The sequence below is a fragment of the Symphodus melops genome, assembly GCF_947650265.1.
Source record: "Symphodus melops genome assembly, chromosome: 10".
Classification (NCBI taxonomy): Eukaryota; Metazoa; Chordata; class Actinopteri; order Labriformes; family Labridae; genus Symphodus; species Symphodus melops.
In genome coordinates this window covers 24,947,133-24,962,302 of record NC_136700.1, presented here as the reverse complement: position 1 = coordinate 24,962,302, position 15,170 = coordinate 24,947,133, and the positions used below count along the sequence as shown (strand labels likewise).

General features: G+C 48.2%; 1 protein-coding gene across 3 annotated transcripts in view; it reads left to right on the top strand.

Moving 5' to 3' along the window:
* The window catches only part of sik3 (SIK family kinase 3), a 29,229-nt gene extending 14,274 nt beyond the window's left edge, over nt 1-14,955 (top strand). The window contains exons 7-26 of one of the 3 annotated variants that reach the window (XM_079353793.1): nt 25-143; nt 1,250-1,360; nt 1,465-1,599; nt 1,959-2,036; nt 2,746-2,855; nt 3,308-3,464; nt 3,591-3,740; nt 3,838-3,911; nt 4,757-4,891; nt 6,047-6,188; nt 8,763-8,882; nt 9,110-9,168; nt 9,344-9,453; nt 9,966-10,135; nt 10,363-10,490; nt 11,145-11,914; nt 12,008-12,162; nt 12,303-12,432; nt 12,552-12,678; nt 12,981-14,955. In XM_079353793.1, coding sequence (XP_079209919.1) covers nt 25-143; nt 1,250-1,360; nt 1,465-1,599; nt 1,959-2,036; nt 2,746-2,855; nt 3,308-3,464; nt 3,591-3,740; nt 3,838-3,911; nt 4,757-4,891; nt 6,047-6,188; nt 8,763-8,882; nt 9,110-9,168; nt 9,344-9,453; nt 9,966-10,135; nt 10,363-10,490; nt 11,145-11,914; nt 12,008-12,162; nt 12,303-12,432; nt 12,552-12,673 — 2,975 coding nt within the window. In that variant the 3' untranslated portion in view covers nt 12,674-12,678; nt 12,981-14,955. Of the gene's footprint in view, nt 1-24; nt 144-1,249; nt 1,361-1,464; nt 1,600-1,955; nt 2,037-2,745; nt 2,856-3,307; nt 3,465-3,590; nt 3,741-3,837; nt 3,912-4,756; nt 4,892-6,046; nt 6,189-8,762; nt 8,883-9,109; nt 9,169-9,343; nt 9,454-9,965; nt 10,136-10,362; nt 10,491-11,144; nt 11,915-12,007; nt 12,163-12,302; nt 12,433-12,551; nt 12,679-12,980 lie in introns of all 3 variants that reach the window. The other 2 variants (XM_079353791.1, XM_079353792.1) reach the window with 2 other exon arrangements.
* The last annotated feature ends 215 nt before the right edge of the window (nt 14,956-15,170 follow it).

The following is a 15,170-nucleotide window of genomic DNA, read 5'->3' as shown; positions in this document are numbered from 1 at the left end:
AGTGCTCCTGCCGTGTCTCTGCAGACTGTGAGTACTTGATCAGACACATGTTAGTGCTGGAGCCCAGCAGGAGGTTGACCATGGAGCAGATCTGCAAGAACAAGTGGATGAGACTAGGAGACCCTGACCCAGACTTCGACAGGGTGAGTATGCAGCATGATGACGTGAAGCGTTTCCTACTTTCCTAAATTTTCAACTTTGTTGTCGGGTAAAAAAAACCACCCCACCGATTCAAACACATTTTTATTCACTCTGATTGGATGAGTTTCATGATTTCCGCTGAGCTGCAGAGTTTGCGTGTGTAACATCAAAATTAATTTACAGATCCCAAAGAGATGTTACAGAGTCATTAGTAAGCAAGTGATAGAACCACGCGTTATCCGGTCAGTAAAAGGATATTAAAGGAAGATTGTGTGATTTTTATTTTTTTGATCCAGTAGAGGTCGCCTCTGAGCACCAGCAGGAAACCAAAACAAACGGCTGTTTCGTCACACCTCCCTCATACTGAAACCGCCACACTCCCCAAGTGACCCACCTGCCTCCCCCCTCCTTTTTGCACAAAGCGGCGCACGCAGTTGTCCTTTGCTCGAGCTGTAATAGCCTGTGGCCTGCGTCGCTCTGGTGATAGGTCGTAGCTTCACATTGGATTTAAAACTGATCACGCTGTCACTCAGGTCGGCCACGCCATGACTCAAATCCTTCACAAAATAAAGGACCTATTAAAAAAATAATAATAAAAAAAAATTAAACCACCCCTTCCTTTGTTCCACGCTGTACACAAGTTAATATATGCTGTCAAAATGGACACTTTGATTCGTGGAGTGTGTGTGTGTCTTTTGGAGCCTCTAGTGGAATCTTAATGAACTGCAGGTTTGGCTTCCTTTTTCATCGGAGGATGCCACTCGGGAATGACACGTCCTCTTATCCAACCAATGAGAGTCGAAGGCTTTAAGGCTTAGGAGACAACAAACGTGGTCTTTGAAAAGAGAACCTCATTATAAGGACTAACATTCATTCTACCTGACAAAGGCTCACGGCAAAAACAAAACGCTGCCTCTCTGAGCTCACCGCACACGAAAGCAAACAAGCCAATGTCCTAAATATTGGAACGTTTCTTTAATTGAACTCTTACTCAAAACTGCTTTCTCCAAACGATGAAGGAAAAGATCACGGATGTTTGACATGTGACATTGTGAAATGACGACATCTTGACCTTTAAACTCTGCACCTTCCTCCCTCTCTCTTCCAGTTGATAGCTGAGTGTGAGCAGGTGAAGACGGAGCGGGACACGGAGCTCATCAATGAGCAGGTGCTGATTGCCATGTCGGAGATGGGCCTGGACAGAGAGCGAACACTTCAGGTTGGACGCACATTCTTGACTTGTGTATTTTGATATTCTGTTTTTAATTTCAGCACCGTCTTCAGTTCAGAGTCATCGTGACGTCTCCGTCTCTTTCTCTCTAGTCCTTACAAACAGACGCATACGATCACTACAGTGCCATCTACAGTCTGCTGGCTGACCGCCTCAAGAAACACAAGACCCTGCGTGTCGCGCCGCCCACGCCGCGCTCCATTAGCTATCCAGTTAACCCAGTACAGGTACTTCACCGTGTTGTGATGGAGGGAGTTGGGACGACTAACGTAAAGTATTTATATGTCCTTAAACAAAGCGTCTGGAGCTGGAGGTCCACATCTTGCTCCTGACACACCCAGCAGTAGAGTGATTAATGCTGCGAGTGTATTTACTGTGCTATGAATTGATTAGAAATCGAGCTAAATTACCATGCATGTGATTTTTCTGTTCTTCAGTTAAATCCACATTAGTCACATCTGCCAATTATTAAAGTGAAGTTTAAAGAACTAGTGCAGTCCTCACATGACCGTTATGTGTCTATTTGTGTGTGTGTGTGTGTGTGTGTGTGTGTGTGTGTGTGTGTGTGTGTGCGTGCGTCCAGCAGACAGATCCACAGGGTAATCCCATTAGCATGACTGTTCCCCACGTCCAGCTCATCAACCCAGAGAACCAGATTGTTGAGGTGAGTTGACCTGTTTGCGTCAGCCAGGAAGTAGTTGGCCAGGAGCGAGACTGATATACGCACGCTTAGGACCAGACGGGACTTTCGTTAATGGAGTTGAAATCCAGACTTTGGGCCTTGTCCCAACTGCTATCAACGTAGAGAGTCTGCCTGTTGGAAACAAGCAGCAACCTTTCAGTCTGTGCAAAAACCTGCAGTGTGTCGAGCGTCCCGCTTGAGGACGACCGCAGGAACACCAGAAGTCACAGACGCATCATAATCATTACAGCATAAACAAACATGTTTACAGCCTGTCTATGGTCAGAAAACGTTTCACGCTGGAAGTCTCAGTAGCACAAAAAAGTAAACACAGCAGCATCCAGACTCATCTTTCATTGTATTTGCATGTTTGTAGTTCCTGGCTGTTTGTCGATTTATCAGCGGTTCAGTTAACTACGTTCACTTAAGCTAGGAATGGACTATGATCCGACGCACAAAATCAAGCATGCTCACTCTGCCAAATATAACTCACACAGCCTGGAAGCTGACTCACAGATGCTGTGAAACAGCAGAATGCATGAGATTACTGCATTGCAGCAGGGATTTTAGTAAACGAGCTGGACCTTTTATGAGATATTAAACAAACTTCAAATGTAGTTTATGTTTATGTGTGTAACTGTTGGAAACACTGATGGACACAGCTAATCTCACGATGTGTGTTTTTGTGCAGCCGGAAGCTAACATGGCACTGGACAGTGATGAAGGGGAAGAACCGTCTCCAGAGGCCATGGCCCGCTACCTCTCCATGAGGCGGCACACTGTCGGGGTACCAGACCAGAGGTAAGACCAAACCCCCGTCTGTGATATCTTCTTCTACTGCTGAAATATCAAACGCTGTGCAGCAGCTCACTGACAGGCCAGATGTTGTCGCTAATTACCCAGTCCAAGTCAAACAACCAATCAGAGTCGCTCTACAGTTTCATCATCGAGCGTCACCTCCGTGGTGCTGAGGTCACGATCGCTCTGCAGCACACACCGGTTTCTACTTTTGCACTGTTTGAGGACGTGTGGTCATCGGCTGTCAGTTTTTCTTTCGTCTAAGCTGCACAAAACCGACCGTTGCTGTGACAGCAGTTCGCTTGCTTGCTTTGTTTTTTTTTGCGTGGTACGAGGTAGCAGAGCGAGAGGTGGGAGTGTTCACGCTGCTTGCTGTGTTTTTTTTTTGTTTGGGGTGGGGGACACTTCTACATGAACTGATTCGAGTCTCTTCTGTCTCCCCACTTTATCAACAGGACAGAGATGCAGGAGGATCTCCAAAAACTACCACCGGGTTTCCCTCGTGGTGCAGCGCCCCAGGTTCCCTTCCCCCAACTGGCCCCCACGATGGGCCAAATGCACACTCTAATGCCCACACAGAGCTTGCAGCCCACACAGCAGCTGGAGTACAAGGTACAGAGAGTGGGTTTAGACTCGGTTCTCACCATTTGCATTTGAAGGTTCCTGGAAGTCGTCAATGCATTTTCAGAAATCAGCACATGTACAATGAAGCTGACCTTGTGTCTGCTGCGCCTCCAGGAGCAATCTCTGCTGCAGCCTCCGACCCTGCAGCTGCTTAACGGCATGGGGCCTCTCGGTCGGAGAGCTTCAGATGGCGGTGCCAACATTCAACTACACGCTCAGCTCCTCAAGAGGCCTCGGGGGCCCTCACCACTTGTCGCCAGCCCGGTGAGTGTCTGGATTTCTGTTCGTTTGATCCTTGCATATTGTTTAAAAAAAAACAACATTCTGGAGTGTTCACTGGTAAACTCTGTGCATCTTTTAGCATCCTATCCCTCTAGTAGCTCCAGTGGATGAGGAGGGATCAGATGGAGAGCCAGACCAGGAGGCAGTACAAAGGTAATCCACCATGGCACCTTTTTTTTTTTTTTTGCTCAAGGGTTTTTCTTAACAGGGGTGCTGTCTAAACTGGGTACTCTGGGGAACCCACGCCTGCAGGGCTGTGGTTTCTGTCGCTGATGTAAAAAAAAAAAATCAATCTAACTCGTTTAAAGGTTTCTAAATTACTTGGACGCTCTATTTGTACAGGTATTAGAAGTTCACACAGATGAGCTGAGATCAGCCCAGGGTTAAGGACAGGCGTAGGTTAAGTTCATGGAGTCCTCTTTAGACAGCACTTTCTGTTGACCTCGCTGGTGTCCTGGGTTGCTGGGAGTGAGTGCTCTGCTTTTTCTCAACGGGAGGTGGCCATTCTGCTCTGGTGCTTGCCCCATCTCTCTCCCTTTTCTCCTTCGCCTCAAAGTGCCTTCTGCCACCGTTCCAAACTGAATCTGCCGACCAAATCAAAGCCCTCCTTTTGTCCGACCCTTTGGCAGAGAGCTTCTTTATCCTTCTCATTTCAACAAGCTCCAAGTTGTTCCCTGAACTTGCTCACCCTTTCTCATACAGCTTTGCTAACTCTGAAGCTTGCAAAACTCGATTAAGTCCAATCCTTGAATTGGAAGCTGGGGGGGTGGTGGGATACCTGTAAGCTATAACATCCATCTATGGTGTAATTATTATTATTATTATCATGTTTTTCTGATTGGCTAAGATGATATGAATGATGGCACCCATTGGCAGAGGTGGGAAGGGGCGGGGCTATTCCCCCGCCTCCGTTAGCCAATGAGGACAGAGAGCTGACCAGCGCTGCTTCCTGTCTCCCACCTCTCACCCCCCGTCCTCCCCCCCTCCCTGCGGCCCAGGTACCTGGCGAACCGCTCCAAGCGGCACACGACGCACGCGCTCATGAGCACATCGCATGGCGAGCCCTCTGCAGAGTCACAGCGGCCCCAGGGCCCCCGCCAGAGGGGCTGCTGGGCCCCCGACATACACACCCGGTGAGGGGACACACCCGCTCCGAGTTGTATATGCACACACACACACACACACTCACTCACCTGCACACACACCTTGGGGATAATGCACATGCACCGGGCGAAGGTTTGGCCCCTTCCAAGTAGGAAGTCTGTATTTTTTTTTTGCTCATTAGTGGAGTTGCAAATAGAAGGTGGGGCACATGATATACACATGTTCACGTCCCCAGTTCACCATGATTCAGAATAATTGTTTGTTTCTTTCCCGAAAAACTTGAGAAGAGGAGGTATGTGACAGGATCAAGATTTAGAAGTCTTGTTGGAGAACCCCCTTAAAGCTAAATCACTAGTCGAGACCATTTCTTGTGTTTTTGTGTTTGTAGCAGTAGCCCCGCCCCCTCCCTCCTCAGACTCCCTTTAGAAAGTCTTCAAACAAACTGGGTGTCTTTCTTCCTCGTTCTGGATGCAGTGTGAGGCAGAGGCTGTTCTTGTACCTGATATATTTGTACCAGTTTTTTTTTTTTAAAGACAGGATGCAAAGCCGAGCTTTAACAGCTGTGTAAAAAGCTTGAAGCTGTATCTTGTTTTCTGGAACACCGTCTTGTAAGCAGATACCGAGGTCTGACGGGCGTTTTGGTAATGTCGGGGTTTCTGCATCGTTCAGAGAGGAAGTTAAATGAGCTAAGGTTATATCATCTATAACAGTGTTATTGATTTAGTGTAGTGTAACTTTAATTGGAGGTCCACTGTGACGTTTATCGCCCATTAAGTTTTTGTCTCGTTGACGTCAGCTGTTCTGAGGTGCTGTGACCCATGACACTCTTAGTGTGAGTTTATTTGATGTGCACAGATCCTCTGCGGAGGGACAGGGGAAACATGTTAAAGGAGAGCTTCTGGACTTCTTTGACTTCCTGGTTGAATGAATTCCGGGTCGCTCGTGTTTCCTGCACTCAGTGTGTCGCGATAAGACACTTTAACGTGTAACATTTGCACATGTTTAAAGAGCTTCTCGTGTGTCTGTCTCTGTGTCTGTGTGACTGGTTACGTGTGTGTCGCTGTGTCTTGTCTTATCCGTCACATCATGTTTTTCGTTTTGTATGTATGTGTGTGTGTATTTGTGTACACACGTGTTTGTGTCTGCTCCCTGTGGTCCCCCCTCCTCCCCCTCACCCTCCTCAGATCCAGCTACAAGGACTGTAATACCCTTCACCTCCCTATGGAGCGCTTCTCACCGGTCAGACGATTCTCTGATGGCGCCGCCACCATCCAGGCTTTCAAAGCTCACCTAGAGAACAGCAGCCTCATCAAGCAACTCAAACAGGTACACCCTCCTTCTGGACAGGTGACAAAAGAGACCACCCCTCACACCCCCTGCCTTTTCACAGATCTTGGATGTAGCGTTGCTAGGTGCTTGCAAAAAGTGGTCCAACAAGCAGAAATGGTAACACATCCCGTCTCGTGTGAGGATTATAAACCAACATACAGTATGTTGCCAGAGGAGAAGTCAGTGTAAGAGCAGTCACGTACTGGATGAGCAATCGTCAGGTTTTATATTCCACTCTGCCACCTCATGTTGTCCCCGTTGGTTTTGGCTGCTGCTTCACAGCCAAACAGAAACAGTGCAGCTCCACAAAGAGAGTCTGGAACAGGGCGAGTGAGTTCAGGAAGCTTTAAGCTCTTATCGGTTATCATTTAGTTTTTATTCCGCTAATTTCTAGTTGTAGAGATTTTTCGCCTGCAGCTCAGAATGGACCTACAGGAGCGTCTGATGTAACAGCATGGCCTTGACATGCTGATGGCGTGCTAAGGCTACGTGCAGGGTTATAAAGTAAAAGGTGAATTTGGGGTCGCAGGAGAAAAGCAGAGTGATCAGTAAGCCAGGACTCATCCGGCTGGGACAGAGGTTGAAAACACACGATTTTCCATCTGGTTTCAGCGTATGTGCTGCAGAATAGCATACTGCGTGTGTGTGTTAGTCATCATGTGTTGAGACCAGGTGAAAGGTAGCTACACAGACGGCAGAACATACTGGGTGCTCGCTTTGGGGAGAGAAGATGACAGAGACAAAATAATAATATTCACGTTTTGTTTCAATCTGCAGATCATTTACTTTACAGTTCTTTAAAACATCAATATGTGCTGCGTTGGTCTCTGCGTGCCAGTACTCTGTTGTAGAGCACGCAGCGCTGTTACATCTACCCCTCTTACACAAATGTGAGAGGAGAGTCTATGTGTAATGAAAGTCAACGATTGACCAAAATAAGTTAGTAAACTGATCGTGACGACGAAGTCAGCTTCATCTATGACTGGACTGTTCTCTGCCACCACACACTCGTCGAGGTTTCCCTCAATCCAACGCCGACGATGTCCCAAGTGTGGACGAGGTGAATCAGTCTCAAAAAAAATCGGAGACTCAGAGTAGTCTTGAAACACACCGTGCTCTGAGTTCCAACTAAGACTGTGACCGGAGAAACCCTCAGACTGCAGCGGCACACTGACGCTAAGACAAGATTACCCGACCCAGTAGGAGGCGCAGCCACCGCGAGCAGGATAATCGTCATGTCCACTTTGGGTGCATGCACCGACGTGCTGGGATTATCATTACACATAAGTGCTAAGCAGGTTAATATGTGTGGAGGAAAGGTTAGCAGGCGTGTACATGACCCACTCTGAGCAAGTGTGCAACCTCAGCACGAATGCACCCGTGTTATTCAACGAGCTTTTCAGGTGGATAATTAGAACACAACACGGCGTTACAGGCGGCTCCTGTGACCGATCTAAAGCAGAGAAAACAAACGTCTGCTCGGGTTCACTTGTGTCAGTTTTCCTCGTTCTTGCACGTGAGATTGTTCGGAAAGATTTTCCTACAAATATTGTGAGCAGTTCTTTACAAAGGTCAAACTGTACACTACCACTCAGATGTAAACGAATGAATTACTGATGCAAATAAAAGAGGACAAATCCTAATCACTGCACTCTATAAAATATTAGCTTGTAAATGTGTGCACAACAAAAAGAGAGAAACATTGAACATTTTCACTATCTAATGCAGCCCTCGACACGGTGCACATGAGTTCACTCTATTTAGCCAATCAGATGAATCCTTGGATACGTTTACATTTGTTGGCAGATGCTAGCACGATGGCAGGGGCAAGAAGTTCACGTTGGAGAAGCAAAAACAGATGACAAACAGGGACTGAGTAACACAAGCAGGAGGAGGGAAAAAGATAGGAAGTGTTGCTTACAGCTTGTAGGTTTTTTTTAACACGCATCATAAGTTGTTTTCACTCATGTTGCTCCTGAAATTCGGCTGATCTTTATTTGTATAGTGCCAGCTCATGACGCTCATGAGCAACATTTAGCTAAAGTTACAGTTGTAAGAAAATGATGACAAAGCCTTCACAGGCCTGGACTGCACCAGGCTTGGAAAGAGATAGGGGGAGCGCTGTAATGAGAATGTTTGACTTAATATCAATGCTAATCAGAGATCGACAGAATCACAATATACAGAAGAACAGAGACCAACAGAGGTCAGAATACTTAGTTTAAGTATGTGCACAGAGATCGTACCGGACGCATGTAGACAGGCTATGGTCGTGCAGCGATCACTGGGAATAAAGGTCAGCGACCCCTCCCACTGGCTCCAGGTGAACTCTCCTGATTATATCCTGCTGCCTTCTCTAAGTCAGCTGTCGGCTCACTCTGACTTTCTGCAGGGAAAAAAGGAGGAGGCTGGAGGAGAAACGATAACATTCACTTCAGGAGTTTTTGTGCAAGTGTGAACACGGCTTTAGTGTCATAGCCATATATATATATAAAACGGAGTAATCGTTCACAGTGAAGTTTGCTGATGTCGTGCTAACCTCGATGTGGTCTGCGTCTGGTTCTCCAACAGGAGTGTGAGCAGCTCCAGAAGATGTATGCTGCCCAGCAGGATGAGCGATTCCTGGAGCACACCCAGCAGCAGCATATCCTCTACCAGCAAGAGCAACAAATCCTCCACCAGCAAATCCAGGTGAGGCTCAGACAGGTCACTATCCCAGTCATGGTCTTTAACCCTCCGTGCATTTCTCTTGAAAGTCTCCGTCTAACATTTTGAAAAGTCTTCTGGTGTATGGAGGGCATAAGTACTCTTATGAACTTAAATGAAGAATCTGCATCATCACATGAAGCAAGGTGCACTTCATCATAATCACATCAACTGATTGTGTGGAGCCAAATGTTGTTGTTTTAAATCCGCAGGGTCTGTCTTTAGGCCATGGGGAGAGCCAGCCCAGTCACCTAACCCACCAGCTCCAGAGGTACACACAAAAACACACACACACACACGCACACACACAAACACACAAGTATTACTCATCAGCTATTGAGCGGTGAACAATGAACTTGATACTGTGGTGCAGTGCTATCGACTGAAGTGTTACATCATTGTAATCTCTCTCCTCCTCTCCTACTCTACACGCTGTCCTCCCTCAGGTTGCGTATCCAGCCCTCCAGCCCTCCGCCAACACATCCCAGCAACCACCTCTTCAGACAGCCCAACCAGAGCCCTCCGCCCGGCTCTGCAGGCATGATGCAAGGGCACGGTTAGTAATGCTGCTGCTGCGCGAGAGAGAGAGCTCCAACGCTCATCATATGGTAGCACATGCAGAGAAGGGGTTTTCTGAACGCTGGAGTTTTCCCTCCGGTCATATTCTGTTAAAGACCAAAAAGACAGGAAATAATATGGAGATTAATAATTAAGATTTCTAAAATCATCCATGCTTTGATTTTATCCAGATTCGATCCCTGTAACTCGTAACTCGTCAGACGGGACAATATAACCACCATACCAGCGTCTTTGAGCTCGCTTCCTGTCCGCCGTCTGTTTGCACATGAAGCTCCTCACGGCCTCGCTCCTGTCCCCCGTACAGCCAAAACAGGAATCACTGAAGCATTCAAGGAACTTTGTGATTTGGCTGGAAATGAAAATGATTAGCATGTAAAGCTTAATAAACAAGAAAGATAACTACGATAAGACGTTAGTTTAAAACCCGAGGCTTATGATTGTTAAAATCAGTCCCCAGGTTTCACTTGCATGACTTCTCCGTCCCACCAGGAGGCCCGTCCCCGGTGCAGTACCAGCACGGTACTCCAGCTCTGTATCAGGGCCAGAGTGGCAGCCCACCTCCCACAAGCATGGCTCGAGTCTCTCTACCGACCAATCAGCAAGCAGCATCTGTTCGCCCCGCCGTCCCGTTGGCTCCAGGTGGACCTCAACAACAGCAGGTGAATGCAGAGAGCCTGTGAGATCTGTGTTTGTCGTCGTTTCTCTGCTGAAACCTTTGTGTTTGTATAAACATGATGTCACAGCCCGAATACAGAGGTCGACGTCGTTCAGAGTGGGTGACCCCGGTTTGAGTCCCTACTTCCTCTCGCTCCCCTGTTACTGACTCCACAGTCAAATAATTTCGAGGTGATAAAGGAGGCTTTATCCACATGTTTCTTTTCTACAGGTGACCATTCAGGTTCAGGAGGTTGAGCTGAGCGGTGGGGCGCAGAGACCGGGCACCTTTTTGGTGACGCCAGGTGGACACAGAGTGCTCGGGAAGCAGCTGAGTGCCGACAACGCCGAGTCGCACAGGTGACCCCGCCCATTCATTTCACCACGTCACCTGACGGCGGCCAAACCCTCCCCTTGTTTCTGTGTCCTCTCCTGTTTCATTCGTTTTGTTTTTGTACACACTCTCCCTCACCTCGCCACACTCGCACCCTCATCCTCTTCGCTGTACTTGAATGTTTTTCTGCACGCCTGTTCATTGTCTTTGCATTTTATTTTGAAACTTCTGACAGTCGTACAGACGCTCAGACCAGATCTTTAGTTTTCAAGAGGGTCAGATATTTGTTTAAAGTATTCAAATTAATGTAAGCGCCTCATGGACTTTGCTGAGATGACATCCTGCACAAGTTGTTGGCCTCGTTGTAGCTGGGTGAGTGTGGTTGGATCTAAATGTTTTTTTGTAGCGTAAGAGATTCTGTGAGCAGGCCTTCACTGAGAGACTGAGTCGCCTCCTTCTCTCAGTCTGCAGATGTCTCCACACCCTCTCAGTGAACGCTTGAACTTGGGCTCCACCAGCAGTGTTTGTTAGGTTGTGTTTGTGTGGTGATTTAAAGAAGGCTTCTTGTAGATCGTTGAGAGATAGACCACGTGTTTGCACAGTGTCAAAAAGGTTTGTGAGCGTGTTGAAGCAAACAGCGTGTCGATAATTAGATCCTTTTTTTTCCTTTTCCCATCCAGCCGCAGCCTCGGTCGCTTCACGTCCGCCTACGATCAGGCCCAGTTTAATCCCCACCTCTTCTGTGGCGACGTCACGTCCCGTGGCGGCGGAGTTGTCGGCTCCTACAACCCTTACCTGCAGGGAGCCTCCCTCAAAGTCCCTGGACTGGAGGGGTACCAGAGTGGGGTGGTGGGGACCGGTGGCTATGGTGCCCCGTCTACACTACAGCAGGCCCTGCTTTCCCCGACTCCTTTGGACTACCGCCCCCCTCAACAGCACGTCACCCCTACCCTGCAGGGCCTCCTGTCCCCCCGGCACTCTTTAACAGGCCACGCCGATCCCAGACTGCCCCCTCAAGACTTAGCTGTCCTCCTGAAGAGGCAGAGCCCCCGGCCATGTCCAGCACCCCCAACACCACCCAGCGGTGCCCCCCAGGAGTACGGCGAGATGTTGCTCCTACGCCAGCTGAGCCAGGGTGAGAGCTTGGAGCCGCCTGCACCCCAGGGTGCCGCCGGAGGAGGCCAACACTACCACCACCTCCTCCAGATTCGATCCCCGGAGGTCCAACCGCCCCAGCATCCCGCCCAGGCTCCTTGTCCCAGCTTAGCTCACTCGGAGAGCATGGAGGAGGACGAGGCGCCGGCTGCCTACCACCACCCACACGAGGGCCTGCTCGTCAAGGTGGGGGAACCTCATGAGCTCCTGGGGTCTCCTCGAGGGGGAACCCCACCTTACAACTCGCCTACACACAGGCATGGAGGCTTCATCAGGACTGCTCCAGCACCTCGAGGTAAGACCTGTTATGAAGTTTTCTACATGTAGCTGACACTAACTGATCCCACATCGATTGATTTGTACACGGATACTGATTTTTCTCTGTCAGAACCCGAGCATGTGGAATGCAGGCCTCAAGGGCAGGCCATGGAGGTGCCTGATCATAACGGCGTGGGCTATTCTCGAGGTCCACAAGGTGACGCCTATAGGTCCCGTGGACAGCTACAGCGCCACCACACCATCCAGACCTGTGATGATGCCTACGTGAGTGACACTGAACTGCTCATTGTGTGGAGACACTTTAACTGAGCGAGCTCTCTCACACTGTTAGCCCAATAATTCATCGAGCTCGTTCAAGCTTCTAGAAGCACATTAAGCTCCATGAAGTGTCTGTGATATTACAGGATCAGGCAGACCCCATGTCTGGGATGAGCCTGCTGGCCGGGAAGGCTCTAAGCTCAGCTCGCATGTCGGACATTCTCAGCCAGACGTCGTTGACAGGAAGCCAGCAGCTGCGCCAGCGGGAAGAGTCAGGTTAGTAAGAGGCCAGCGATCCCTTCTTCCTTCAAATGACACCCGAAATAATTTGTTGTTTATTTAAAAAAAAGAAGAAAAAAAAGTCCAAGTCAGTAAGATGTTTGTTTCTCTTGCAGTGTGTGATGTTGAAGGGGAGCTCCATGCTGCAGCCTGCTACCCCTCCTCCTGCACCAGTGACATGCTCCTCAGCTACAAGCCCCCTGACCTGCAGTACAGCATGGAGCAGGCCGGGGTCTAGCACAGGTACACACACACACACACACACACACACACACACACACACTTTCTCATAGAGTTAATGTATTGAACATGAAGTAACTGCCTTCTCTTTCCACTTTAATGGATAACTGAACTTTTTACATCGTATAACCCAAACATCATCATATAAAAAGATATCAGGTTTACAGTGAGGACACACGCCTTGAGACAGGAGTGTTTTTACCATGGTCATTTCTGCTTTGTTGATGTAATTGAATGTGTTTGTGATTTATTGTGTTGTTTTTATTCTCCTTTTATCCCCCCCCCCCTCCTTCTTCTTCTTCCAGGAAGGGGTCTACCCTGCATACAGCGGTCCATATCAGCCATCCTGAGTTGTGTTGACTTGAGTTGAGCAGCATCACGCCAAATCACCATCGTCTGCCCGAGCGAGGGCGCTCTACGTCCATCTGTCTGTGTCCATGTGTCCCTGGGAGGGCAGGTCCCAAAGTAGAGTGGGGGAGTGTGGGTGGGTGGGTGGGTGGGTGGGTGTAGACTTGATAGGGGAGGGGGTAACGGGTAAGGCCTTAGGGTTTTAAGTGCCAGCAATTTCTGTCCATACATCCAGCGATTATAGCCGCAGGTCGTCTCCTGTTTTTAGCTTCCATCACGATCCAGACCAGATGGTTTCCCTCCTCCCTCTTTAGGCTCCGCCCTCCCGTGACAAGCCTGTCCCTCCTTCACGCCCACCTGCTGCCCAAACCTAATCCTCCTCTCGAACCCCTTCGTCCTCTTATTGCTGTTGGCATACTTCATCATGTGCCTCGACGGCCAACGCATTGATACGTCATCCTTTCAAATCCATCCAATCACACGATGAGCATACACACTGCTGCCACTATCCCAAAGTATTCACGTCAGTTGTGAGCGTGTGTGTGTGTGTGTGTGTGTGTGTGTGTGTGTGTGTGTGTGTGTGTGTGTGTGTGTGTGTGTGTGTGTGTGTGTGTGTGTGTGTGTGTGTGTGTGTGTGTGTGTGTGTGTGTGTGTGTGTGTGTGTGTGTGCGTGTGCGCGTGTGCGTGTGACTGACCAGAAGAGGTGAGCAGAGGGAGAGGTGTGTGAGGTTCAGTCTGCTCCTCTGCGCCCCCTCCAGTCCTGCGCTCCCGCAGCAGATCATTCCGGAGCAGGCTGAAGTCTCGGCAGCGGTGGGCGACCCCCCCCCCCCCCCCTTTTGGCGGCCGGGTGGCGGGTGTTTGGGTCAGGGTCTCCAACTGGGCAACCAAATCGCTCTCTCCAAAGATGGAGCTCAGTGACATCGCACAGGACAAACCAGCTCTCATGAAAGTTTGTTTTTTCATTTCATTTTCTTTTTGTTGTTTAATTTCAAAATAGTTTTTTTTTACGGCTTATGTCCATGTCGGCATTATGGTCAATATTGTTACTCTTACTGTTATTACTGTTTTCTGTAAAAGAGGTTTTATTATAATGAATATTATTATTATTATTATTATTAAAGGAAAAACAAGTTCTGTGTTGCAAAGACGACAACATTGTTCTTTGATTACTTCAGTAATTTCTGCACTTTCGGTTCCGGCTCTCCTCTCCTGCTCCCCCGTTTCCCACCATGCTGTTACCCTGCTTTCAAAAATCCTACTCCCCAAACTGCCCCCCCTCTCCCTCCCCCCTGCCCGACTTGTGTCACCCCCCTCGTTCCGTGCTCCTCCTGTTCCCGTCAGTGACCGTGTATTGCATTGTGAGTAGTTTTACCAGACATTTGCTCCTTTCCTTGTACAGTAACGCCATGTATAGAACGCTATCTCAATTTCTGTATGAAATCTTTTTTTTTTTTTGTTACTTTTGTTGTTTTTCGATGTTGTTGGGGAGGCTTTTTTTTATATTTGTATTGTTTATCATTTGTAATTTTGGATGTCTTTAAAATCTTTTTTTTCCTTTTTTTTTTTTTTTTTTTCTTTTTTGTCGTTTAATGACTCTTTGAGATTTTTAGCCAAAAGAGGACGAAGAGAAGAGAGACGGATGCTCTCTCTGTGTCGTAAAAAAAAAAAGAAAGATTGTTCTTATTTCTTTAAATATTATTCTATCGAGACACTTGAAAAAAAAAAAAGAGGTTAATTTTTATTTTGTGTTGCTTTTTAAAGTTTTGATTTCAATTGATGTTGTTGTGACTGTCATTCTTGTTGAAGCCTGTTTTCTGTTACTGGTGGGGGGGGGGGGGGGGGATTTGTGGCAGGCTATACAGGGTCAGGCTTTGGGCTTTGTCTGGGTCGGTCCGGGTGCTACAGAGACTTGACACACGTAAAAAATACAAAGACAAAAAATCAAGGGAGTAACTTGTAAAATAGCCGACATATCATCCCAAACATCTCGAGCGTGGAGATGGACAAACCCCACTTCTCTTTTCTCCCTCCTGCTGCGCTACCCATCAGCTGTGACCCCACCCACCGACCTTTAGGACATCGGCTTGTGATAGGACGGACAACGCCTGACGGACGTGGTCCCTCCTCCCTTTGGCTCTACAAGTTAC